Source organism: Durio zibethinus, chromosome 25 (genome assembly GCF_047325235.1).
Source record: "Durio zibethinus cultivar Kanyao isolate XHJ-2024 chromosome 25, ASM4732523v1, whole genome shotgun sequence".
In the NCBI taxonomy this organism is placed as follows: Eukaryota; Viridiplantae; Streptophyta; class Magnoliopsida; order Malvales; family Malvaceae; genus Durio; species Durio zibethinus.
Window position 1 is genome coordinate 14,511,488 of NC_143186.1, and position 20,843 is coordinate 14,532,330.

The following is a 20,843-nucleotide window of genomic DNA, read 5'->3' on the forward strand; positions in this document are numbered from 1 at the left end:
AGATCTGTCTTCTAAATTTAACATGAGAAACAGAACAACAAATCCAGAGGATAAAACAACATACATTCACATACAAGGATGTAGAAATGTAATGTACTAACTGCATTATGAGAAGCAACATTTGGCAATGACAATGACAGAATAGGGTAATATAGCTAAAATTTTCTCTATCGACCTTCCACAATTGAGATACTAACATCATTAGTTGAAGATGGTACGATCTTCGTTGAAGAACACTCTGTTTCTAACTTCTTATTGATCAAGAAACCGGGTTCTTTTGGTTTTACCAATGCAGTCTCACCGCCCAACATCAGAACCACGGATGACATGCTCGGTCTATCCTCAGGACGTTGTTGTACACATAATAGAGCAATGTGGATGCACCTCACCACTTCAGACGGAGAGCATGACTCTTGTAAAAACGAATCAATCAGCTCTAATGGCTTTCCTATTTTCCAGAGTCGCCAAGCCTAAGACAAATTATAAGCTCTTGGTCATTCTCCTTCTCAAAGAACAATAGAAGTCAAGAAGTTTTTCTACTCACTTGTCCAATCAGGTTCAGGTCATGGATGGGATGGTAAAACCCTGTATTTTTCTTGCCACTTATTATCTCCAGCACCAGTATCCCAAAGCTGAAGACGTCTGATTTTACTGAGAATTGTCCGTCCATAGCATATTCTGGTGCCATATAACCACTGCAGAAAATCATCAGTGAAGAACTCATCATCGGTCGATGTGGGCAGGAAACACATTGGTGATGATCTAGAGTTAAATTCATGAATGAAAAGAAGAAGATAGAAGTGAACTTAACAACTTACTATGTTCCAACCACTCTATTTGTGCTCCCTTCAGCCTGGTCTCCTCCAAAAGTTTTAGCCAATCCGAAGTCTGAAATTTTTGGATTCATTTCACTATCAAGAAGAACATTACTAGTTTTGAGATCTCTGTGTATAATCCTCAATCTAGAATCTTGATGTAGATAGACAAGTCCTCGAGCAACACCATTGATAATATGAAAACGCTTGGGCCAATTTAGTAGCTTATGTCTTGTTGAGTCTGACATGCATGTACATATTGAAATTTAGTGTCCTACTAAAACCTTTCAAATAGACAAAACTAGCCTATAGAATATATTGGTTTTCTGAGGAATCCATTACCGAAAATGAAGGAATTTAAACTTCTGTTTGGCATAAATTCATACACCAGTATTCTCTCCTCTCCTTGGATGCAGCATCCAAGAAGCTTTACAAGATTCCGATGTTGAAGTTTGGCTACCAGTGCTACTTCATTTTTGAACTCCTTTGATCCCTGCCTGGATCGTTTTGAGAGCCTCTTCACAGCAATTTCTTGTCCATCTTCCAGGGTACCCTGAAAATAATGTACTATATAAGAATGTTTACTACATTCTGCAAAATTTTTTCGTCTAGTGCTTGTTTTCAGCAGAACAGTGCAAAATTACCTTGTAAACAGGCCCAAAACCACCTTCTCCTAGCTTGTTGTAAGATGTGAAATCCTTGGTGGCATTAACTATCGTAGCCAGGTCGAATAAGTGAAGTTCTATATCTTCCTTTTGCCCTTCATTGCTCCTGGTATTTACCCCATGATTTTCTTTCTCCCATGAAACAGTAACCAGATGTGCTAAGATTAGCATTAGAATGTTATATTTTGACCACTTTGTTGGTCGAACATATTTCTGAACAAAACCCCAGAAAATTCCTCTCAAAACCTACAAACCAGTCGCTCTTTTCTCAAAGTAAGCAGGGGAAGTTGCTATCAATCTTACAGTTTTGACGTTCTAAAACATTGTCCAAATATGATTTGTGAAGGAAGAAAGTTTTACCTTGTGTGCTTCTGTGGCTTCTGCAAATATAATAGCAGACAAGAAGCAGACCAACTATGAAAATGACTGTTGAAGTTATGACTGACACTGCTATCTTCATTTGAGTCTCATCTGTTGGCTCTTCATGGATGAAAATGAGTTAAATTAGAGCCTTGAATGGTCTAATATATGGTAATGTAACTTTGAGGAAATACTCAGATACTTTGACAAAACCAAAAGTAATTATCCCATACCTGCTTCAGAAGAAGACATTCGAATGTATAGGTCTTGCCCACCTGCAAACTGTTTCATATCAATTAGATCTCCAAACCAAATGGCACAACCACTGCCCTTTCCTCTTATATCTGTGTTTGCATAGGCCATACAAGAACAGTTCTGTAAACATATAGCCCTGCATTCTTTTAGACCTATACTTTTGTCTACCCAAGAATGTGTCGTATCTGGCAGTTTTAATCCACCAAATTTGATAAACACATCTCCCTTGCAATATAATGGTTTATGTCGCACACATCCACGAGACCAGTTGATGGAATCCCAATACTGTGATGCATTAGACTTGAATCCTTTTAAACATTGACAAGGTACCACTTGAGCGCTGTCACAACTCCCATAGGCACCACAGAGTCCATAGTTGTCACAGACGTCGATTGGCGGATAGGTAGAAAGCACCCAAGTTCTACTTTCTTCACTCCAAAAATAGCCCTGGGTCTGATAGTTGGTTTGGTTCAAAACATACCTTATAATACCTGATTGCTCGCTGACGTAAAATCTGAAGTATACCTCCTCATTATTCCACACAAATTCGAAATGGAAACCCGGACTAGGCCTTAACAAGGGTGCACCACTGAATCCAAGACCATTCCAGGGGCCTGCCCGCCTGTTTTTCTTTGTACCTCTCCATGAAACAAGGTCAGGGTAATTGTTTAGCTCGATGCCAGTAGTGTAGTCTCCAGGAGATGGATCATCTGAGTTCTTCCATGCTGAAAGACGTCGATTAAGACCAGTTCTCAAGTCCCATCCATATTTTATCGCTGGCATTATAGTATCAGTTGGATAATCAAAGCTTTGCCACAAAAAAGTTTCTGAATTCTCATCATCACTTCCATCTCTTACGACAAGATTACCGGAATCCAAGAGCTGTACTATTGGATTTCGAGCTACTTTGGTTGAGTTTGCTGACCAAACAACACCGTTGCTTCGGCTGAGCAGTATAAGATTGCCTTTTCTGTTGAGCAACAGCATAGCATAGGTGTCATTGATTGGATTACACCGGTTTGCAACCCAAACAACAGTTTTTTCAGTGATTTTCTTGTACCAAATGCCCAAGTAACTGTTTCTAGAGCCTCTAGGATTGAATAAACCAAGTTCAAAGTTTCCATCCCTTGAAACCAAGGTCCTCCCATCACTTACAGACTGAGAATAGGTAAAGCTATCGATTCCACCAGAGAATCTAGCACAGAAAATGAGCAACAACGTTTTGATGAGAATGAAAGATAAATTTTCCATTTGTTTCCAAGCTATTACAGCTCACTACTAAAGGTTTCATATTGAAGCATTATAAAGGAAAAGAATCCCATAGCTCATAATAGTTGACTTAATAAATGAGGTGATTGCCAACCGCCGCCTATGTTTTACTCTTCTTGAGTATTTGACAAATCTGGAGCTTCAAGTAATAATCTGAAGTATATGGTTACCAGAAATGTTGTTGATATTCCATCCTATACTAAATGAAGTTGAAGTTAACGGCTTGGACTAGACAATGGAGACTTGAAATTAAGAATGCAATTGGACGCTCAAGTCAGTAAAGTACAGCAAGTGAAAGAATGTAAAAAGAAAATAATAAAATAGGTTGACATTAAAATGAGTTCATACTAATGTGATCAATTGACTTAGTTGATATTAATTAAGTATTGAACTAATTGTGACGATCAATTAGTGTTGATTTGATCATCAAGATGTTAACGAGCGATCAAGGCATAACACAGTCAATTACTAGTTTAATGCAGTTGTCCAAGAACCTTGGGCAGCAAACACTAGTAAATGTGAAGCCAAAGAAAAAATAACAGAGCCAGGAATTAGACTTAAGGGACTTTCCGTATGATGGTAGGCCATTTATTAAAAACTAGTCAAATTGACAAAAAGCTTGAAAATTACTGATTAAAAATTTATATGCATATACATTTCCATTGTTGTTGGAATTTTCCTTGATAATATAGACATATATTATCAAATAAGAGAGGATGAGCACTTAGCTCAATGATAAGAGCATATATCCTTCTTTTAAAGAGAAAATTTTTAGGGCTGTTGATTCTCTTTTGTACCAAAAAATTTATGTTTGAATCTCTTTTCTTTGTTGGATAAAAAGTTATAAGTGATAATATTTGAACTCATTACATGTCATTTTTTAACAGTGATTTGCATATATAAATGAAATTAAGTTATGGATTTATACAAGTAAGAGTTCCTTTGATAAAAAATCCGGAAATTAAAGATAAAAAAAATTGTAAATTTTTAAATTCTAAATTTTAAATATTATTTTTTAAAAATAATTATATAAATTAATTAAATTAAACGCGAAATTCAGATAAACAACACTTAGCTGATTAATTAATTGGTAGACGGAATAAAAGTTAAAGCAAAAGGGCTTTGCTCATGCTGTAGGACAATGTTAAAAACATCAGGAAAATCAACCAGCATTAAAAGATTTGATGTTTCTGGTCAAGATCAATTTCCACTGTTTGTTTTACGGATTTGTTAACATTAATTTCCCATACTTTAAATCCTTGAGAATTTTCCTTCAATTTGTTTCTACATTTATTTCATCCCTCAAATTTCTCCATGATTGACTTGGATTCTCCCCAAAGCCTATGCATTGCGGAGATAGCTTCAACATGACAAAGTTAGAAAAGGACAGTTAGAAATAGGGCAGCTTAGAAATAAATTTGATACATGAAGCAATAATTGTGTTAGCTCAAAATTTTGGAATAAATCAAGAGGGGGATGAATTAGTTTTAATGAAGTTTTCAAAAATAATATTCAATAAGCACAAAATTTTTTAAACAATTAAACACAATAATTGAAAGTAAATAAAAGATAGAGATAGAGAAAATAACATCGCGATTTATAGAGGTTCGATCCTTTCTTAGGCACCTATGTCCTCTCTCTTAGCCTCTCTTGTCAAGGAGTTCAATCCACTATAAGTGTTGAAGATTACAACCAAGCTTCTCTAAGCTCTACAAACTCAACACAATATACTCTTAAAGGTTATTCTCCCCTTTAAGCTTACAAACTCACAAAACAGAAAAATAAAGTGTTTTGCAAACTCTAAGAACCTCACAAAGGTTGAGTATTTGCTAAGTTGAAGTACACAAAGGTATAGACAAGAGAATGATGAATGAACAACAAAAATAGTTTGGATACAATAAATACAAAGATATAGACTTTGAAACTCTAAAAGCTCTTGATTATTTGAGAGAATGAAAATATTGCTTCTTAACTCTTGCTCTCTTGATTCCTCTATCCTCTTGGTATGTTGGAGTGCCCTCTTTATAGAGAAATTGATGAACTAGCTGTTGGGGAAGCTTAGAGTGAAGAAATGCCTGTTTGAAAGCACCAAAAAGTAGCCGTTGGAGTTCCCACGCCCAGAACTTATCGATCCCTTGAGGGGATCGATTGGTTCAGCTTTGAGACACCCAGAAATTATGCACAAAAAGCCTTACCCAATCAATCCCTTGCTTGAAGGGATCAATCCCTTGCTTGGGTGATCAATCCCCTATGTGGAGGGGTCGATCCCTTTTCTGGATTTTCAGCTTGGGGGGCATTCTGTTTGAGGAAGCAATCGATCCCTTCTAGAGGGGATCGATCCTATCCAAGCTGATGGTTGTTTCTCATTCTGTACTCTACTCACTAATTTGATCATAACTTGAGTTATACAAATCCAAATCACAAACCGTTTGAAGATTTAGAAACTAGATTTAAAGGGCTTTCGATCCATGTAGACTTCATCACCTAATTCACTGTGTACGAATTATAGTAAATTTTTAAATCTACCCTTTGTGCAGTTTTCTGGACAACTACAATGTGTCTAGTAAAAATTCAAAATCTTTTCTCAAAAAATTTGGATTTTCATTTTGTTTGATCCATTAGAAAGTAGACTTAAAGAGCTTTCCAACCATATAAAATTCAAGTATTAAAACCTTGTGAATTTATACAGAAAAATAAAATAAGTTCAATGTTGGAAAACTTTGTTCTTGTAAAAACAACTTTCCTAACTTAATCTATTTCCCAAAATCAATATTATTAAAATTATATTAAGTCCAAAATGAATAAGTTCGCTTTAAAAACAACAATTGAACTTTCATTTAAGCTCAAATAAATAATCTTTAAAGGTAGATTTGATTTGAGAAATATGACACCAAGAAAGGTTTGTTTAAACTTTGAAAATCATATTATTTATTTAGTACAAAAATATAAAACTTAAGAACATGTACTAAATAAATCTTTTTCAAAATCTTGATCAAGTTTATTTAGCTTTAATGTTTTATCATTTTAAAATAATGATCAATTCAAGACTAACAATCTCTCCATTTTTTATATGACAAAACTTAAAGATAAATTTGCTTGATGAAGAACTTTCTTTGAAACATTTAAGATTTTGAAAGACATTTTGGAAAACTCCCCCTTAAGTAATGTATGGCAAAACTCCCCCTCAATTTATGCATTCCTATCCAACACAACTTAACAAACATATGCTAGTCAAATATATGAAATAAGCACAATCAAACATATGCATGTCAAGCACAAGCAAATTTATCTATATGATATTTCTACCCCTTTTTGTCATAGCAAAAAGGCATGAGCATATTAATGAGCAAATAAACACAAAGAGGCATCATTAACAAATATATTCATAAAACATATCTCCTCCCTTTTGTTTATGCTTTATATACCAAATGTTTAAGCTCCTATATCAATTGTAATAAGAAGAAATATCTTTAAATTCTCTCCCCTTTTTTGTCATTTCAAAAGAAAGAGAGATCAATTCAAGGCATGGGACAAAATGCTTGATACCAATAATATCAAGAGTATTTTGATTGCATATAATCAAGTGTAATATGCACAATGAAGTTTATATACATGTATTCAAGCACAAAAGTATAAGTGTATCCAAATTTGGCATTTTAGCACAAGTTATCAAATTTACTACATGAAATTTATGAGCAAAGGATAATGAATGATATGCAATCTACTCATAAATCATGTTAGGATAAGATGTGCTTAGAACCTAAAACATCAATAGCAATTAAGCATAAATTCAAGCATATGCATACAAGTTGATACCAATTGTTATGGATACCAATTGTTAAAGATATGTCATCAAGAAACATACAAATTGTTATCACAAAATAAATAAAGCAAAATTGTATTATAAGATTTCTCATTATTTTCAAAATAAAGATTAATCAATATAAGGCACATACAATTTTACAGGAGAAGTACAAGTTATATCAAGGATAGGCACATAAATAAGCATCTATGAAAGTTAAAAAATCTTTAGCAATTTTGATACCAATTGTTAGTAATTTTATTCAACTTTCATAAAACAAACATACTTTAAGCATATGAAAGATTCATTCAATACATGCATAAATGATAATAGTAATCTTTCATAAGCTATCATATCCAAACAAAAACCAAAAGCTCATATGTATATAATAAATCATAAGTACTAATCAGCAATGAAGTTCAATTATCATCATGTCATAACAAAAATTATATAAGCATGATTTTCCAAACATGATGAGTACATATGCTATAGCAAAGAAATAATGAAAGCATAATTGTTTAATTATAATCCAAATTATTTCAATGCATAACAATGTACTTAACTCAAACATATGCAAGTATTTAATCATATATTTCAATCAAAATCATACAAGCATATGCAAAATATATAAGCAATATACCAAAAAAAATGCAAGCATTTAGGCACAATTTGGTACATGTCATCTTAATGTCAATCAATGAACATGTATGTGAATTTCATGTTTATAATTCATAATCTATGAGTCAAGACAATTGAAAGATCAAGAAATCAATATATTCAACTCATATTCATGTTCAAAGATTCAAACAAATATTCATGCATTAAAAACTAGTAATCAAAATATTCAAGAACTAGGCATGAATATTAATGAAGGTGAATTAATCAATCCAAGCTTTAAAAAAAATATTAAGATAAATTTTATCAAGTAGCTTGATGATTAATTTGCATAATGTGTTCATATCTTCAATCACAAAATCATATATTTGCACATATTAAAGCAAGCATGTATATGTATTCAAACTCATACATCATATCATAAAGTTGATACATTTACCTCCATCCATGTCAAGCTTTGTTGTTGTGCTCATTTGGCTTTGAATTCTCCAATCCACTTTATTGGAGCAAAACTAGGCTTGATTGATGAGGATGACATGCTTTGCTTGCTATACTTGAAATTTCAAAAATGTAGGCTCATTCATGCTCATTTCAAGTTTTCCTAGCAGAGACTTAGACAATTTTCTTAACAAAAGATTTTCATTAGAAGCACCAAGAAAATCAATTGATAAAAATTATACCAATTCGTAGAAAATAATTTTATATTCTAAATCATTATAGGCAAAGGAAAATTTATTCACTAAAAAGAAGTTGCCAATTACAAGGGAGATATATATATATTTAAGCTAGAGCCCATATATCAAGTTAAGCATCAAATATCACAATATTGGCACTAAAGCTAAAGTTCTCATCAAATGTGCAAAACATGAGTCTTTTCTAGATCATTTAGAAATATTGAATACAAAGAAGACATATTCAATATTCATATATATTTTTAAAAAAATCACCAAAGAATATGCCAAAACAAATTTTAAGCCATATAAAAACTAAAAACTCAAGAAAGACATATTTATCATTCAAAACATATTCAAGAAAATATTAGCACAAAAGCACAAATATGTCTACATAAATTATAGGCCATAATCAACAATAACTTAAGCTAAAAATTAGCATCATAAGAAATTCATTTACTTAACTCATGTTGCAACCATGTCAAGTCAAGAAAAATCACATTTATCATATATGCACACACTTGACAAGAACAAAAGATGAACTAACAACATATATCATTAAACATAATTAGTTCATCAATACTTAATCCCAAACCAAAAGACAAGTCAATTAAGCACAAGTTCTAAAACATTTCACAAAATTAATGAATCGATTTAGCACAAGAGCAAGTATATTTGAAAATATTTTAAAAATTAACAGATAAAAAATTTAAGTATTTTCAAATCATAAGCATTAAGGTCAAGTTGAACCAATCATCGCATGAGCATATACCTTGACCAAAAACATAGATGAACAAAGAATCAATTTATCTTATTTAAGCACATAAAGTTCATCAATTCATCAATCAAGAGTTATAACAATTTAGAACATAACAATCAAGTTTTAAAAAATATTTCATAAGATCCAAGCACTATAAACAAATTGAGTAATTTTTAAACATCATGGTCATTCATGCTAAAATCATTCCTAACAAATATATTTATGCAAAATAAATGCATGTTCAATTCAAGCTCACATTTTCTCAAGTAAAATTGGTGTATTCAAGATATATCAATAAAGCATATACCAATATCCATTAAACACTCTATGTCTAACAAGAATAGGCAACCCAATTTTGCATAATCAATCAAGCATCTAAATTTCATCAAGAATAGGTAACCAAATTCAAATCTTCTTCAAATAAAAGTTTAGAGATTATCCATATCCATTGTGTGTCTAGAGTATTCAATCTTCAATCTCATATTGTAGCCCATTGCTCTAGCACACCTACAAGATACAATCTCATTTGATTTTTAGTACCCAAATTACTTTGGGTCCTTAAGAGTTAGTCACCAAGTCTCTTGTTCCTTTTGAAACCTATACTTGCCTAATTCTAAATGAGACTTTTCTTCTAATAAGACAAGTATGTATAGTATGACCATAAAAATTACAAAAATTACATTTAATCATTTTAGTACTTAATGAACTCTTTAAAAGTTTTTATTTTTCATTCATCAATTCATTAAATTTCTTTTTCAAATCAAAATTTTTTTTTTCTAAAAATTCATTTTTACTTTAAGAGGTTTTTAAATCTATTTTCAACTTTTCATTTTCTTTTTCTAAAATATTTTTTGCATTCATCAAAAAATCATTTTCAACTTTTAATTTTGAAATCATGTTCTTATGTTTCAAATTCATATTTTCAAACTCAATTACTAAATCATTGTAAGCATCTTGTAACTCATCAAAAGTATAAGAATTTGAATCACAAGAGTTAGAGGTTACCTTTGATTCCTCAATGACCATGAGACATGATAGATGTTGGTTGAGAATTTGTCTTTCTTGTAGCTCATCCAACTTTTTTCATATCTCATTTGAGGTTAAGCATTTTGAGACCAAGTTGAAGTTGTAATTATCTAAAGCTTCATAAAGAAGACACTTGGCCTTTGCATCATCTATTATTTGCCTCATGTAGTTTGCATTATTTGAAGGAGTTTCAAGCCCTTTTTCAATCACATTCCAAGCTCTAAAATCTTGGGCCATAATGAACACCTTCATCCTCTTTCTCTATTCACAAAATTCAAATTTATCCATCATAAAAGCTTTGAGAACTTTCTCACCATCTTGAAATCAAAATTGAGCCATAGGATCTTTTCTCAAGGTAGTTAAACCTACAAAAAGAGACCAAAGCTTTGATACCAATTGTTAGCTCAAAGATTTGAAATAAACCAAGAGGGGGTGAATTGGTTTTAATGAAGTTTTCAAAAATAATATTCAATAAGCATAAATTTTACTACACAATTAAACACAATAATTGAAAGTAATAAGAGATAAAGATAGAGAAAATAATACCACGATTTATAGAGGTTCGGTCTTTCTTTAGACACCTACATCATCATCTCTCTTAGCCTCTCTTACCAAAGAGTTCAATCCACTATAAGTGTTGAAGATTACAACCAAGCTTCTCTAAGCTTTACAAACTCAACACAATATACTCTTAAAGTTTATTCTCCCCCTTAAGCTTACAAACTCATAAAATAAAAAAATGAAGTGTTTTGCAAACTCTAAGAACCTCACAAAGGTTGAGTATTTGTTAAGTTAAAGTACACAAAAGTATAGACAAGAGAATGATGAATGAACAAAAAAAAAATAGTTTGGATACAATAAATACGAAGATATAGACTTTGAAGCTCTAAAAACTCTTAATTATTTGAGAGAACGAAAATATTGCTTCTTAACTCTTACTCTCTTGATTCTTCTATCCTTTTGGTGTGTTGAAGTGCCCTCTTTATAGAGAAATTGATGAATTAGCCATTGAGGAAGCATGGAGTGAAGAAATGCCCGTTAAAAGCACCAAAAAGTAGTCGTTGGAGTTCCCATGCCCATAACCAATCGATCCCTTGCCTGGGTGATCAATCCCCTATATGAGGGGATCGATCCCTTTTCTGGATTTTCAGCTTGATGGGCATTCTGTTTGAGGAAGCAATTGATCCATTCTAGAAGGGATCGATCCTGTCCAAGCTGATGGTTATTTCCCGTTCTATACTCTACTCATTAATTTGATCATAACTTGAGTTATACAAATCCAAATCACAAATCATTTGAAGATTTAGAAACTAGACTTAAATGGCTTTCGATCCATATAAATTTCATTACCTAATTCACTATGTACGAATTATAGTAAATTTTCAAATCTACCCCTTTGTTTAGTTTTCTAGACAACTGTAGTGTGTCTAGTAAAAATTCAAAATCTTTTCTCAAAAAATTTGGATTTTCATTTTGTTTAATCTATTAGAAAGCAGACTCAAAGAATTTTTCAACCATATAAAATTCAAGTATTAAAACCTTGTGAATTTATACAGAAAAATAAAATAAGTTCAATGTTGGAAAACTTTGTTCTTGTAAAAACAACTTTCCTAACTTAATCTATTTTCCAAAACCAATATTATCAAAATTGTATTAAGTCCAAAATGAATAAGTTCACTTTAAAAACAACAATTGGACTTTCATTTAAGCTCAAATAAATAATCTTTAAAGGTAGATTTGGTTTGAGAAATATGACATCAACAAAGGTTTGTTTAAACTTTGAAAATCATATTATTTATTTAGTATAAAAATATAAAACTTAAGAACATGTACTAAATAAATCTTTTTCAAAATCTTGATCAAGTTTATTTAGCTTTAATGTTTTATCATTTCAAAATAATAATCAATTCAAGACTAACAAATTGGAATAAATTTCATTTATAGTCCTCAATCATTTATTCTAATCATAGTTTGATCCTTAACTTATAAATTATTCTATTTGAATCTCAAACCTCTTAAAATCATTTTATTTTGGTTATTCTAGTAAAGTATAATCCTATAAATTATTTTATTTCAATCTCTAATCTTTTAAAATAATTTTATTTTAGTTATTCTAGTAAAGTATAAGAGTATTTCATCAATGATTTTTTCTCTATAATCTTATAATTAAGTAATTACAACAAGAAATCATAAAAAAAATCACCACTTATAAATATAAATTACACAAAATATACGTATCTATACTATTCATGTTATACCTTAATGATCATATTTTCAACATTTCGCTGCCATATCATCAGGGCTTAAGCATTACAATTCAATTAGCTACATCATTATCTATAAGGTATAAAATGCATGATCAAACCAGTCATATACCATATTTTTTATCTTGTATATTCTTTATTTTTTTTTTATTTTAAAAAAGACAGAGTTCTACAACAAGAGAAGAGGGGGGAGAGACTGAGGTCAAACCCCAACCTTATATCTTCTTAAGATTTACTTGACCTAGTGGCCTAGCAGCTGAACACCTTGCATATTCTTTATTTTTTTTCTCTAGTTTTTACTTTTTTTTCTTCGTACATTTAACTGACTTAAATATTCGAAGTGTATCTCAAAATATTATTTTTAGTACCCTTGACTTTCTTTTTTATAATAGGTTTATTACATTCTTTATTTTAACTTTAACAAACTTTTCAATTATCAAACCAAAAATTATATCAATAATTTTAAATTAAAATTTATTAATTATAATGTAATAATTATTTATCCTTTAATTATAAGGTTAAAATTAACATATTTCACATATGTCAGCTCAAGTGTCATTTTTTAAAAAATTTCATATTCAAATCATACAACAATAAGATAAATATCCTTAATTTTTTAAATTTTGTATAAATAAAATTCAAAATTATCATTGAATAACCATATGAATAAAAAAAAATTCCCAAAGCAAAGTTTGATACATTCTTATTAAAATTATATTTTGAGTTAGAGTTTAGACCAAAAATAACTTCATATTTTAATTTATTTATCAAAAATTTTTTAATATTCACAACCTTTTGTAGGTTTTTTTTTTTTAATTTCTAGAAAAAAAAAACCCACATTTTTTGGCCCACTAACTCGGAATTGGGCCCGATCACTAAATCCACTTTACTGACCGACCCGAGTCCGACACCTTATCCCATCCTCAATCTGACCCCAATTTCTCTTTAGGTTTTTTGCAATTTCAAATTCTCTCTCTCCATTGCCACCGGTCTCTGCCATTTGATAAAATATCCTAGAAAAAATCTATTTTTTCAAATTCGATAAGATAACCCGACCTGGTGACCCGAAATGGCGGCGTTTAGAGCGGATGACGACTACGATTATCTGTTCAAGGTGGTCTTGATCGGAGATTCCGGTGTTGGGAAATCGAATTTGTTGTCAAGATTTACGAAGAATGAGTTTAGCCTTGAATCTAAATCCACAATCGGAGTAGAATTCGCTACCCGAAGTATTCGGGTCGATGATAAGATCGTTAAGGCCCAGATTTGGGACACTGCTGGACAAGAAAGGTGCATTTTTTTAAACTTATTTTATATTTTATATCATCATTTTTATTTCTCATTATTTTTGTTTTGTTTTGTTTTTTTTTTTATTAGTTTTGATGGGTTTTTGGAATTTCGAGATATTTGGGGAAAATGAGGTGTTTTCCAGGTTGGTGCATTGGATTGGTAGAATGGGTATTTGGAATTTTGGATTTTGGGTTGTTTGGTTACTGAGGAAATGTAGGAAAATTGAATTAAAGTAGTTCTCATCTTCTCATTTTTGTTTGCTTTGTTCTGTTTTTCGTTGGGGTTTTTTTGGATTATAGGGTAATTTTTTTATTTTTTGAGAAATTTGAGGAAAAGGTGTTTCTTAGATTAGCGCATTGGTTTGGTGAAATGGGTATTAGGAATTTTATGTTTCTTTATTTTGGATTGTTTGGTTGCTGAGAAAATGTGGGAGTACGGTGCATTCGTTTTTTTTTTCTTTTAAATGCTGAAGCATGTGAACTTGGAATTTGGTTATTTGGTGAAAACTAGTTTCTTTTTCTATTGATGTGTTTATATAAGCGTATGTGAAAGAAAATTTTCTTGGTTAGCATGTTGCAAATTCGACTTGATTTAGAAATTAGATTGTGTTAGATTATATACAAAATCCCACGGTTAGTAATAGATGATCCTCGAATATTACATAGGGATCTAACTGACAAATGTTATAACTTGATCATATATCTATAAGCATTTTTAAGAATATAGGTTATTAAAGAGGATATCATTTGTATATCCAATCTATGGATCGTTGTATTTTTCATCCTTGGTTTTAGAAGGATTTGTCTGTTACTTTCAGCTTTTGACTATTGTGTTAATTCTATGAATTAACTGTGTTCCGGTCTTCAAGTTCTTTATTTTATCCTGAAATTTAGGACATTGTTATGGTGTCTGTTTCAGTTCTGATGAATGTCCTATTATCTGTAAATTTTGATGTTTGGACTTGTATGAAAAGCATCTTTACATGCCTTTGGAGTTCATGTCTTCTAGTCTGCTTTAACTCTGTGTATCATGCATGAGGCAGGAAGAAGGCTTGTGTTGCATACTTGGATGTTTTGTGATATAACTTTCTAGCGGCACTGATAACTTTCTTGGGGAGTTTCTCCTGGAAAAGATACCAGACTGATGTTCCACATTATCATATATCTTATTAACTTAAAAATTTAGTTGTAAACGCTTTAGATATTCTTTATTTTCTATATTGACAGACCAAATGCTTTTTGAAATTAAATAAAAACTGTGCGAAGTGCCTGTAGAGCATGAAGGGGAAATTCTGCAATGTCTCTCCTGTAAATCAAATGTTTTGGGTGCCTTAATTTGCAGTGGGCTGTGCAATATTTTATTAATAATTGCTTGGTCAATCACTTGTAACAGAACGTGTTTATTGCTATGCATTAGTTGAGGGGAAATCATGAAATTGCTGTTCTAGTTGATACTTCTCTTTGATGATAACTGAATAGAAGATTATGATGTTAAGCTTTGCCAGTATAGGAATGGCTTGAGAGGCATTAAAATAAGGCCCTGCTTGAGGTTTTAGTGGTGTAAAAAGGAAATATAAATGATTCTCCACCATCATTTTAGTTATGAATACCTGAATCACACTTTCTCTTATAAATGGATGTATTTTATAAGCTTTTGAGAGTTGATTTCCATTTATATTCTTTTCAAAGATACCGGGCTATTACAAGTGCATACTACCGAGGAGCTGTTGGTGCACTGCTTGTCTATGATGTCACTCGACATGTCACATTTGAGAATGTTGAGAGATGGTTGAAGGAACTACGAGATCACACAGATTCCAATATCGTGATTATGCTTGTTGGTAACAAGGCAGACCTGCGACACTTGCGTGCTGTTTCTACTGAGGATGCTAAGGCCTTTGCTGAGAGAGAAAATACCTTCTTTATGGAGACATCTGCTCTTGAGTCTATGAATGTTGAGAATGCTTTCACTGAAGTGCTAACTCAAATATATCATGTGGTCAGTCGAAAAGCACTTGAAGTAGGGGATGATCCTGCAGCATTGCCTAAGGGACAAACCATCAATGTTGGAAACAAGGATGATGTTTCAGCCATCAAGAAAGTTGGCTGCTGTTCTGCCTAAATGTTAGATGATTTTGGGTATCCAAGCTTCCTCAACTTTTCATCTCTTTAAGCACAAGACCTTCCCCATTGTGTTATTGTCCTTTAGCTTCCTAGAGATATGAGGTTGAAGTCAAAGAAAACACCACGACTCCCAAATTTCCTTACTTCATTTGATTTCAGTTTCTTTTTCACGGTTCTTTTAGGATATTTTCTTTCTCGTGTAATGTTCCATTTTATAGTTTTGATAGTTTTTGTTGTATTTGATTGCTTTAGAATACATAGTCTGTTCAGACAGGTCTAGTTTTGTATTTTTAAATGATTTTCATTGGTTGTGGATGATCAAATTTGAATTAGCTATGATAATAATATATATTAATTCCATCATTGGTGTCTTTTTGGTTTAGTTTCAAGGTAATTTCAATGGGTATTAGTTACATCATTCTTTTGCTATTTGAATGAGTTTTATATTCCATTAAACCTTGAATTGAATAAACTAATGGGTACTTTGATTATTATTTTATGAGTTGAGAATAAATGAATTTTTCAAAAAGGATCATGCAAGTTGTTAGTTTATTCCAACAAGAAAGAACGGAAATCAGAGGCTATTCTAGATTGGTTATTTGATGTAAAATGGTTCATCTTTCCATGATTGCTGAAAACATTATTGGTTCATTGCTGCCTAAACACATCATTCTTGAAGAGAAGTTGTGCTTATGTTTTAGAGGTATATATTGCTTTTTTTTTTTGCTTCCTTTTTCTCTTTCTAGCAGCTTCTCCTTTCTCTCCCTCTCAGGACTCATCTGTTTGCAAGTTTCTAATTTCCTGTCAAATTTTAAGTTAATAAGTTGATATTAGTTATTTGAAGAGAGATATTGAATTTAATTTTGGATGTGTTGCTCCAATCATTGTTCTATTGGTTGATGTTATTGTTTATTTGGGCTTTGGTCTTCTTAATTTTGGAGATTAATGTTGTGTTTGGTTTTTTTATATTTACTGTTTTTTTACTTTTTTTCCTTTTTATGAACCTTTTCTATCACGTGTTTTCATTTCTTTTTTAACAAAAACATCGCAATTAAGAAATAAAAAAAAATATATAAATATTAAGATTTGAATCTCTAACCTATCAATTAATTATATAAATTAATTTAATTAAATTTCAAGTTCTTCGTGTATTTGCACTTTATATAAATATATATATATATATATATATTTGTGGAGGGCGTAGCTATGTGAAAATTTTTGTTTTATATGCTACATATTTAGTATACTATCATTCTATTGAATTTATTTTCTTTACCAAAAATAATTTCTTGCAGTTTTTGTAAGTCAACTTTTTTTTTTTTTAATTTTACGGTAATTTACATTTGAGAAAGATTATATATAGTTTTCATTAAAAAAAAAAAAAAAACTAAAACAACATTTGTTTATGTAAAAATAGGACTTTTTGTTTAAAAACTTAAAGCATTACATTTTTTAAGTCGAAACCTAACAGATATTCATCTTTTAAAATTTTTTAAAAATTATGTTTTTTAAAATGACGAACGTAATACTTAATTATTAATTTTTTCTCAAAATAATTATTAACATTTATATTGAATATAAATGTATAATAATTGAATATAAATTATTAACATTAATATAATAATTATTAACATTAATATAATAATTGAATATAATAATTGATATAATAATTTTTTTCTCAAAATAATTATTAACATTTATATTCAATTATTATACATTTATTTCTTTTCAGTGCTTAAAAAGAAAAAAATGTACCTACAGCAACGGGCATGATGCTAATTGTCATATAAATGAAATACTAAAATTTTTTTTTCCTGGTAGAATATATCATTTTAGTGGGGTCTTAATTAATTAAATAAAATTATATGCTTGATGGACAAAGCCCTTGATAGTCACATATGTAGTTTCAGAATTGGACCAATTTGTTTTTCCACATACAAATGATATAATAATCTAGTTATTGGATTTGTGGTATTATCTATTTTTTGGATATATATTAAAATTAAAATTAAATAAGAATTAATTATGTAATAATAAATATTTTCACAAGTTAAATCTATACGAACTCAGGCTTAAAACTAGTCTTCAAGATCCGGCTTATTAATAGATTTAAGCTAGAGTGAAATTTTAAGTTTACAAGAAAAAAAATACTATTTCTTTTTTCTTTGAAAAATATCCATAATGTAAAAAAATAAAAAATAAAAAAAGATATTACAGTTGTCTCATTATACACATGATTGCATACAAACACTTAAAAATAAAAGATTGGCAATTATAAAATAATATTATCCAATTTTTTCATTTTTTTAAATAACTAATAAAATAATTAATTTTATCATTTATATTTTCAAATTTATAATCTATAGACAAATTGTTAATGGTATAATATTTAAATTTTTTTTATATGATTAACTAATTTCACCCCACAAATTATTGTTTCACACAGGACAAAAATTTTTGTTCGGTGGGAAACAAGCTTTGATCCACCACCATTGTGGCTGTAGGTATTAGAATATGGTTCTTGACAAAACATGAAGTCCTTTGCAGCTCTCTCACACCACATTGTGCAAGCAAAAGATAAGCAAATCCAACTCGTCCAAACTTCAAATAGCCATGTTTCCATAGTTTTCCTCGGCCATTTCATCCCCTATCTTCACCTTTCAAACAAACTTATTGAGAAAGGCCACAAAATTTCCTTCTTACTGCCAAAAGGAGCACAACCAAAGTTGGAAGAAGTTTGCCGTTACCCAAATCTTATTCAGTTCTTTCCTCTTGTTGTTTCTCATGTAGAGGGTCTCCCTCCAGGGTCTGAAACTGCATCTGATGTTCCTGTACGGCTACACAATTTGCTTGCCATTGCATTTGATCAGACTCGAGATCAAGTTGAAACCATTTTAAGGGCTATAAATCCTGATATGGTTTTCTATGATTTGGGGCATTGGATTCCAACCTTGGCTCAGCAAATCGGCATCAAGTCCATATACCATGCCATGGTGTCTTCTGCCTCAAACTCGCATCTAACGAAGAAAATAAGAAAGGAAATGACAGTGGAAGAGCTGATAGAAGTTCCTTCTGGTTACCCTTCTTCCGAAGTGAAACTCAAAGCTGAAGAGGCTGCTATATCAACAGTTTTGCCAGAAAAATTTGGAATAGGATTGTCATTGACAGGATATTAACTAGCATGAAACTAAGTGATGTTATAGTCTATAGGACTTACCCCGAAATTGAGGGTCCTTTCTGTGACTATATTGCTCAATATTTTGGCAAGCCTGTTATGCTCACAGGGCCTTGTTTGCCTGAATCAAAGGCCACACAGCTTGAAGAGAAATGGGTTCATTGGCTAAGCAAATTTGAGCCAAGTTCTGTGGTGTTTTGTGCATTTGGAAGCCAGATTACATTGCAGAAGAATGAGTTTCAAGAGTTAGTTCTTGGGTTTGAGTTATCAGGGCAACCTTTTTAGGTAGCTTTAACACCACCGGACGGATGCAAAACGATTGAAGAGGCATTGCCTGAGGGGTTTCAAGAAAAGGTTCAAGGAAGAGGATTGGTTCATGGTGGTTGGGTTCCCCAAGAGTTGTTACTCAGCCATTTATCTGTCGGGTGTTTTGTCGATCACTGTGGTTATGGAACAATGTGGGAATCTTTGCTCAGTGACTGCCAAATTGTGTTGATTCCATGCTTAGGAGATCAAATTATCAACACCAGATTGATGGTATAAGAACTCAAGATTGCGGTTGAAGTCGAGAGAGGGAAAAACAGGCAGATTTCCAAGGAGAATTTGAGCAAAGCCATCAAGTTGGTGATGTACAAGGACAATGAAATGGCTGACCTTTTGAAGAGAAACCATGCCAAGCTGAAGCAAATACTTTCCAACAGAAATCTTCAAGAAGAATTATCAACAATTTCATCCAAGATTTGCAACATCTTCTCAAATAGAGTCTAAATTGCAAAAGAAGATGAATCCAATTTATAATCTAAGTTTAGTGAACCTGTTTTAGTGTTCTTGCCTGGCTAGATTTCTTAATATCTCATATCAGATTCCAATCTGACATAATGCAATCGTTAAGTTCAGAGTTTTTGTCTTTATTAATGCCTAAATGAGAAATGAATTATTCTCCTCCATCATATTATCATTTTTTATGCATCTCTCACACCAAACCCCTCAAATTATCATTTCACAATGAAATCATTGTTGCTTGCTGCATGGAAAAAATAATGTCAAGTGGGTTCTCAAATGATTGATGCTTGACAGAATTACTTGAACAGTAATTAGTAAAAAATTGGATACGATCAAGAGTTAAGAATCCCACAAGATTTTAATGAAATTTTCTCTTTGCCAATTTCACTAAACTATTACAACTATGAATAAATTAATTGAATATAATTTAAATGTAAAACGTCATTTTTTTTTTCATGTTTTTCTCAGAACCAAAATGTATCAACAACCCAATCAATATCAACTTTCCTCTCTCTTTTTGTGAAAGGTAAATTAGAAAAATATTCAAATTGAAAATTCATTGATTTTATGAGTAAGAAAATGAAAATCATTCATTTCAAAAAGAAAAATAATGAAAAACACATAATAGCTGAAAGATAATAATATTACAGCATGAGGCTGCATAACGAGAGTCTATACAATTGTTGATAATTGCAGAGCCAACAAAATAAATGATTGACCGTCTGTTAGATATCTGCAGGTTCATGTACAAAATATTCGACAAAATATCAATTTAGTTAAAGTAAACAGATTAGTCATAAGACATCTATGATAATAATATATATTAATTCCTTCATAGGTGCCTTTTTGGTTTAAGTTTCAAGGTAATTTCAATCGGTATTAGTTATATCATTGTTTTGCTATTTGAATGAGTTATATCTTTCATTAAACCTTGAATTGAATAAACAAATCGCTATTTCTGGTTTGCTTC

General features: G+C 31.2%; 2 protein-coding genes and 1 pseudogene across 2 annotated transcripts; 2 read left to right on the forward strand and 1 right to left on the reverse strand.

The window, feature by feature from the left end:
* On the reverse strand, positions 1-3,346 carry LOC111276534 (G-type lectin S-receptor-like serine/threonine-protein kinase At4g27290). Its single transcript, XM_089754371.1, has 7 exons — positions 2,074-3,346; positions 1,772-1,960; positions 1,460-1,716; positions 1,158-1,368; positions 819-1,056; positions 545-695; positions 1-470 (listed from the first exon to the last, which is right to left on the reverse strand). The coding sequence occupies exons 1-7, from the start codon at positions 3,344-3,346 to the stop codon at positions 168-170; spliced, it is 2,622 nt and encodes an 873-aa protein (XP_089610497.1). The 3' UTR covers positions 1-167.
* Positions 3,347-13,446: 10,100 nt separating this feature from the next.
* LOC111275873 (ras-related protein RABA1f-like) lies at positions 13,447-16,278 on the forward strand. The gene is made up of 2 exons (XM_022861459.2): positions 13,447-13,792; positions 15,481-16,278. The coding sequence occupies exons 1-2, from the start codon at positions 13,572-13,574 to the stop codon at positions 15,911-15,913; spliced, it is 654 nt and encodes a 217-aa protein (XP_022717194.1). The 5' UTR covers positions 13,447-13,571; the 3' UTR covers positions 15,914-16,278.
* Positions 16,279-17,428: 1,150 nt separating this feature from the next.
* LOC111276241 (anthocyanidin 3-O-glucoside 2'''-O-xylosyltransferase pseudogene) lies at positions 17,429-20,024 on the forward strand (annotated as a pseudogene).
* Positions 20,025-20,843: the final 819 nt, after the last annotated feature.

Coding starts and splice junctions, on each gene's coding strand:
- LOC111276534 (XM_089754371.1), bottom strand. CDS start 3,346: ATGGAAAATTTATCTTTCATTCTCATCAAAACGTTGTTGCTCATTTTC. Junction 1,369..1,459: donor GTTTTGGGCCTGTTTACAAG/GTAATTTTGCAC, acceptor CATTATTTTCAG/GGTACCCTGGAAGATGGACA. Junction 1,057..1,157: donor TTTAAATTCCTTCATTTTCG/GTAATGGATTCC, acceptor CATGCATGTCAG/ACTCAACAAGACATAAGCTA.
- LOC111275873 (XM_022861459.2), top strand. CDS start 13,572: ATGGCGGCGTTTAGAGCGGATGACGACTACGATTATCTGTTCAAGGTG. Junction 13,793..15,480: donor GACACTGCTGGACAAGAAAG/GTGCATTTTTTT, acceptor TTCTTTTCAAAG/ATACCGGGCTATTACAAGTG.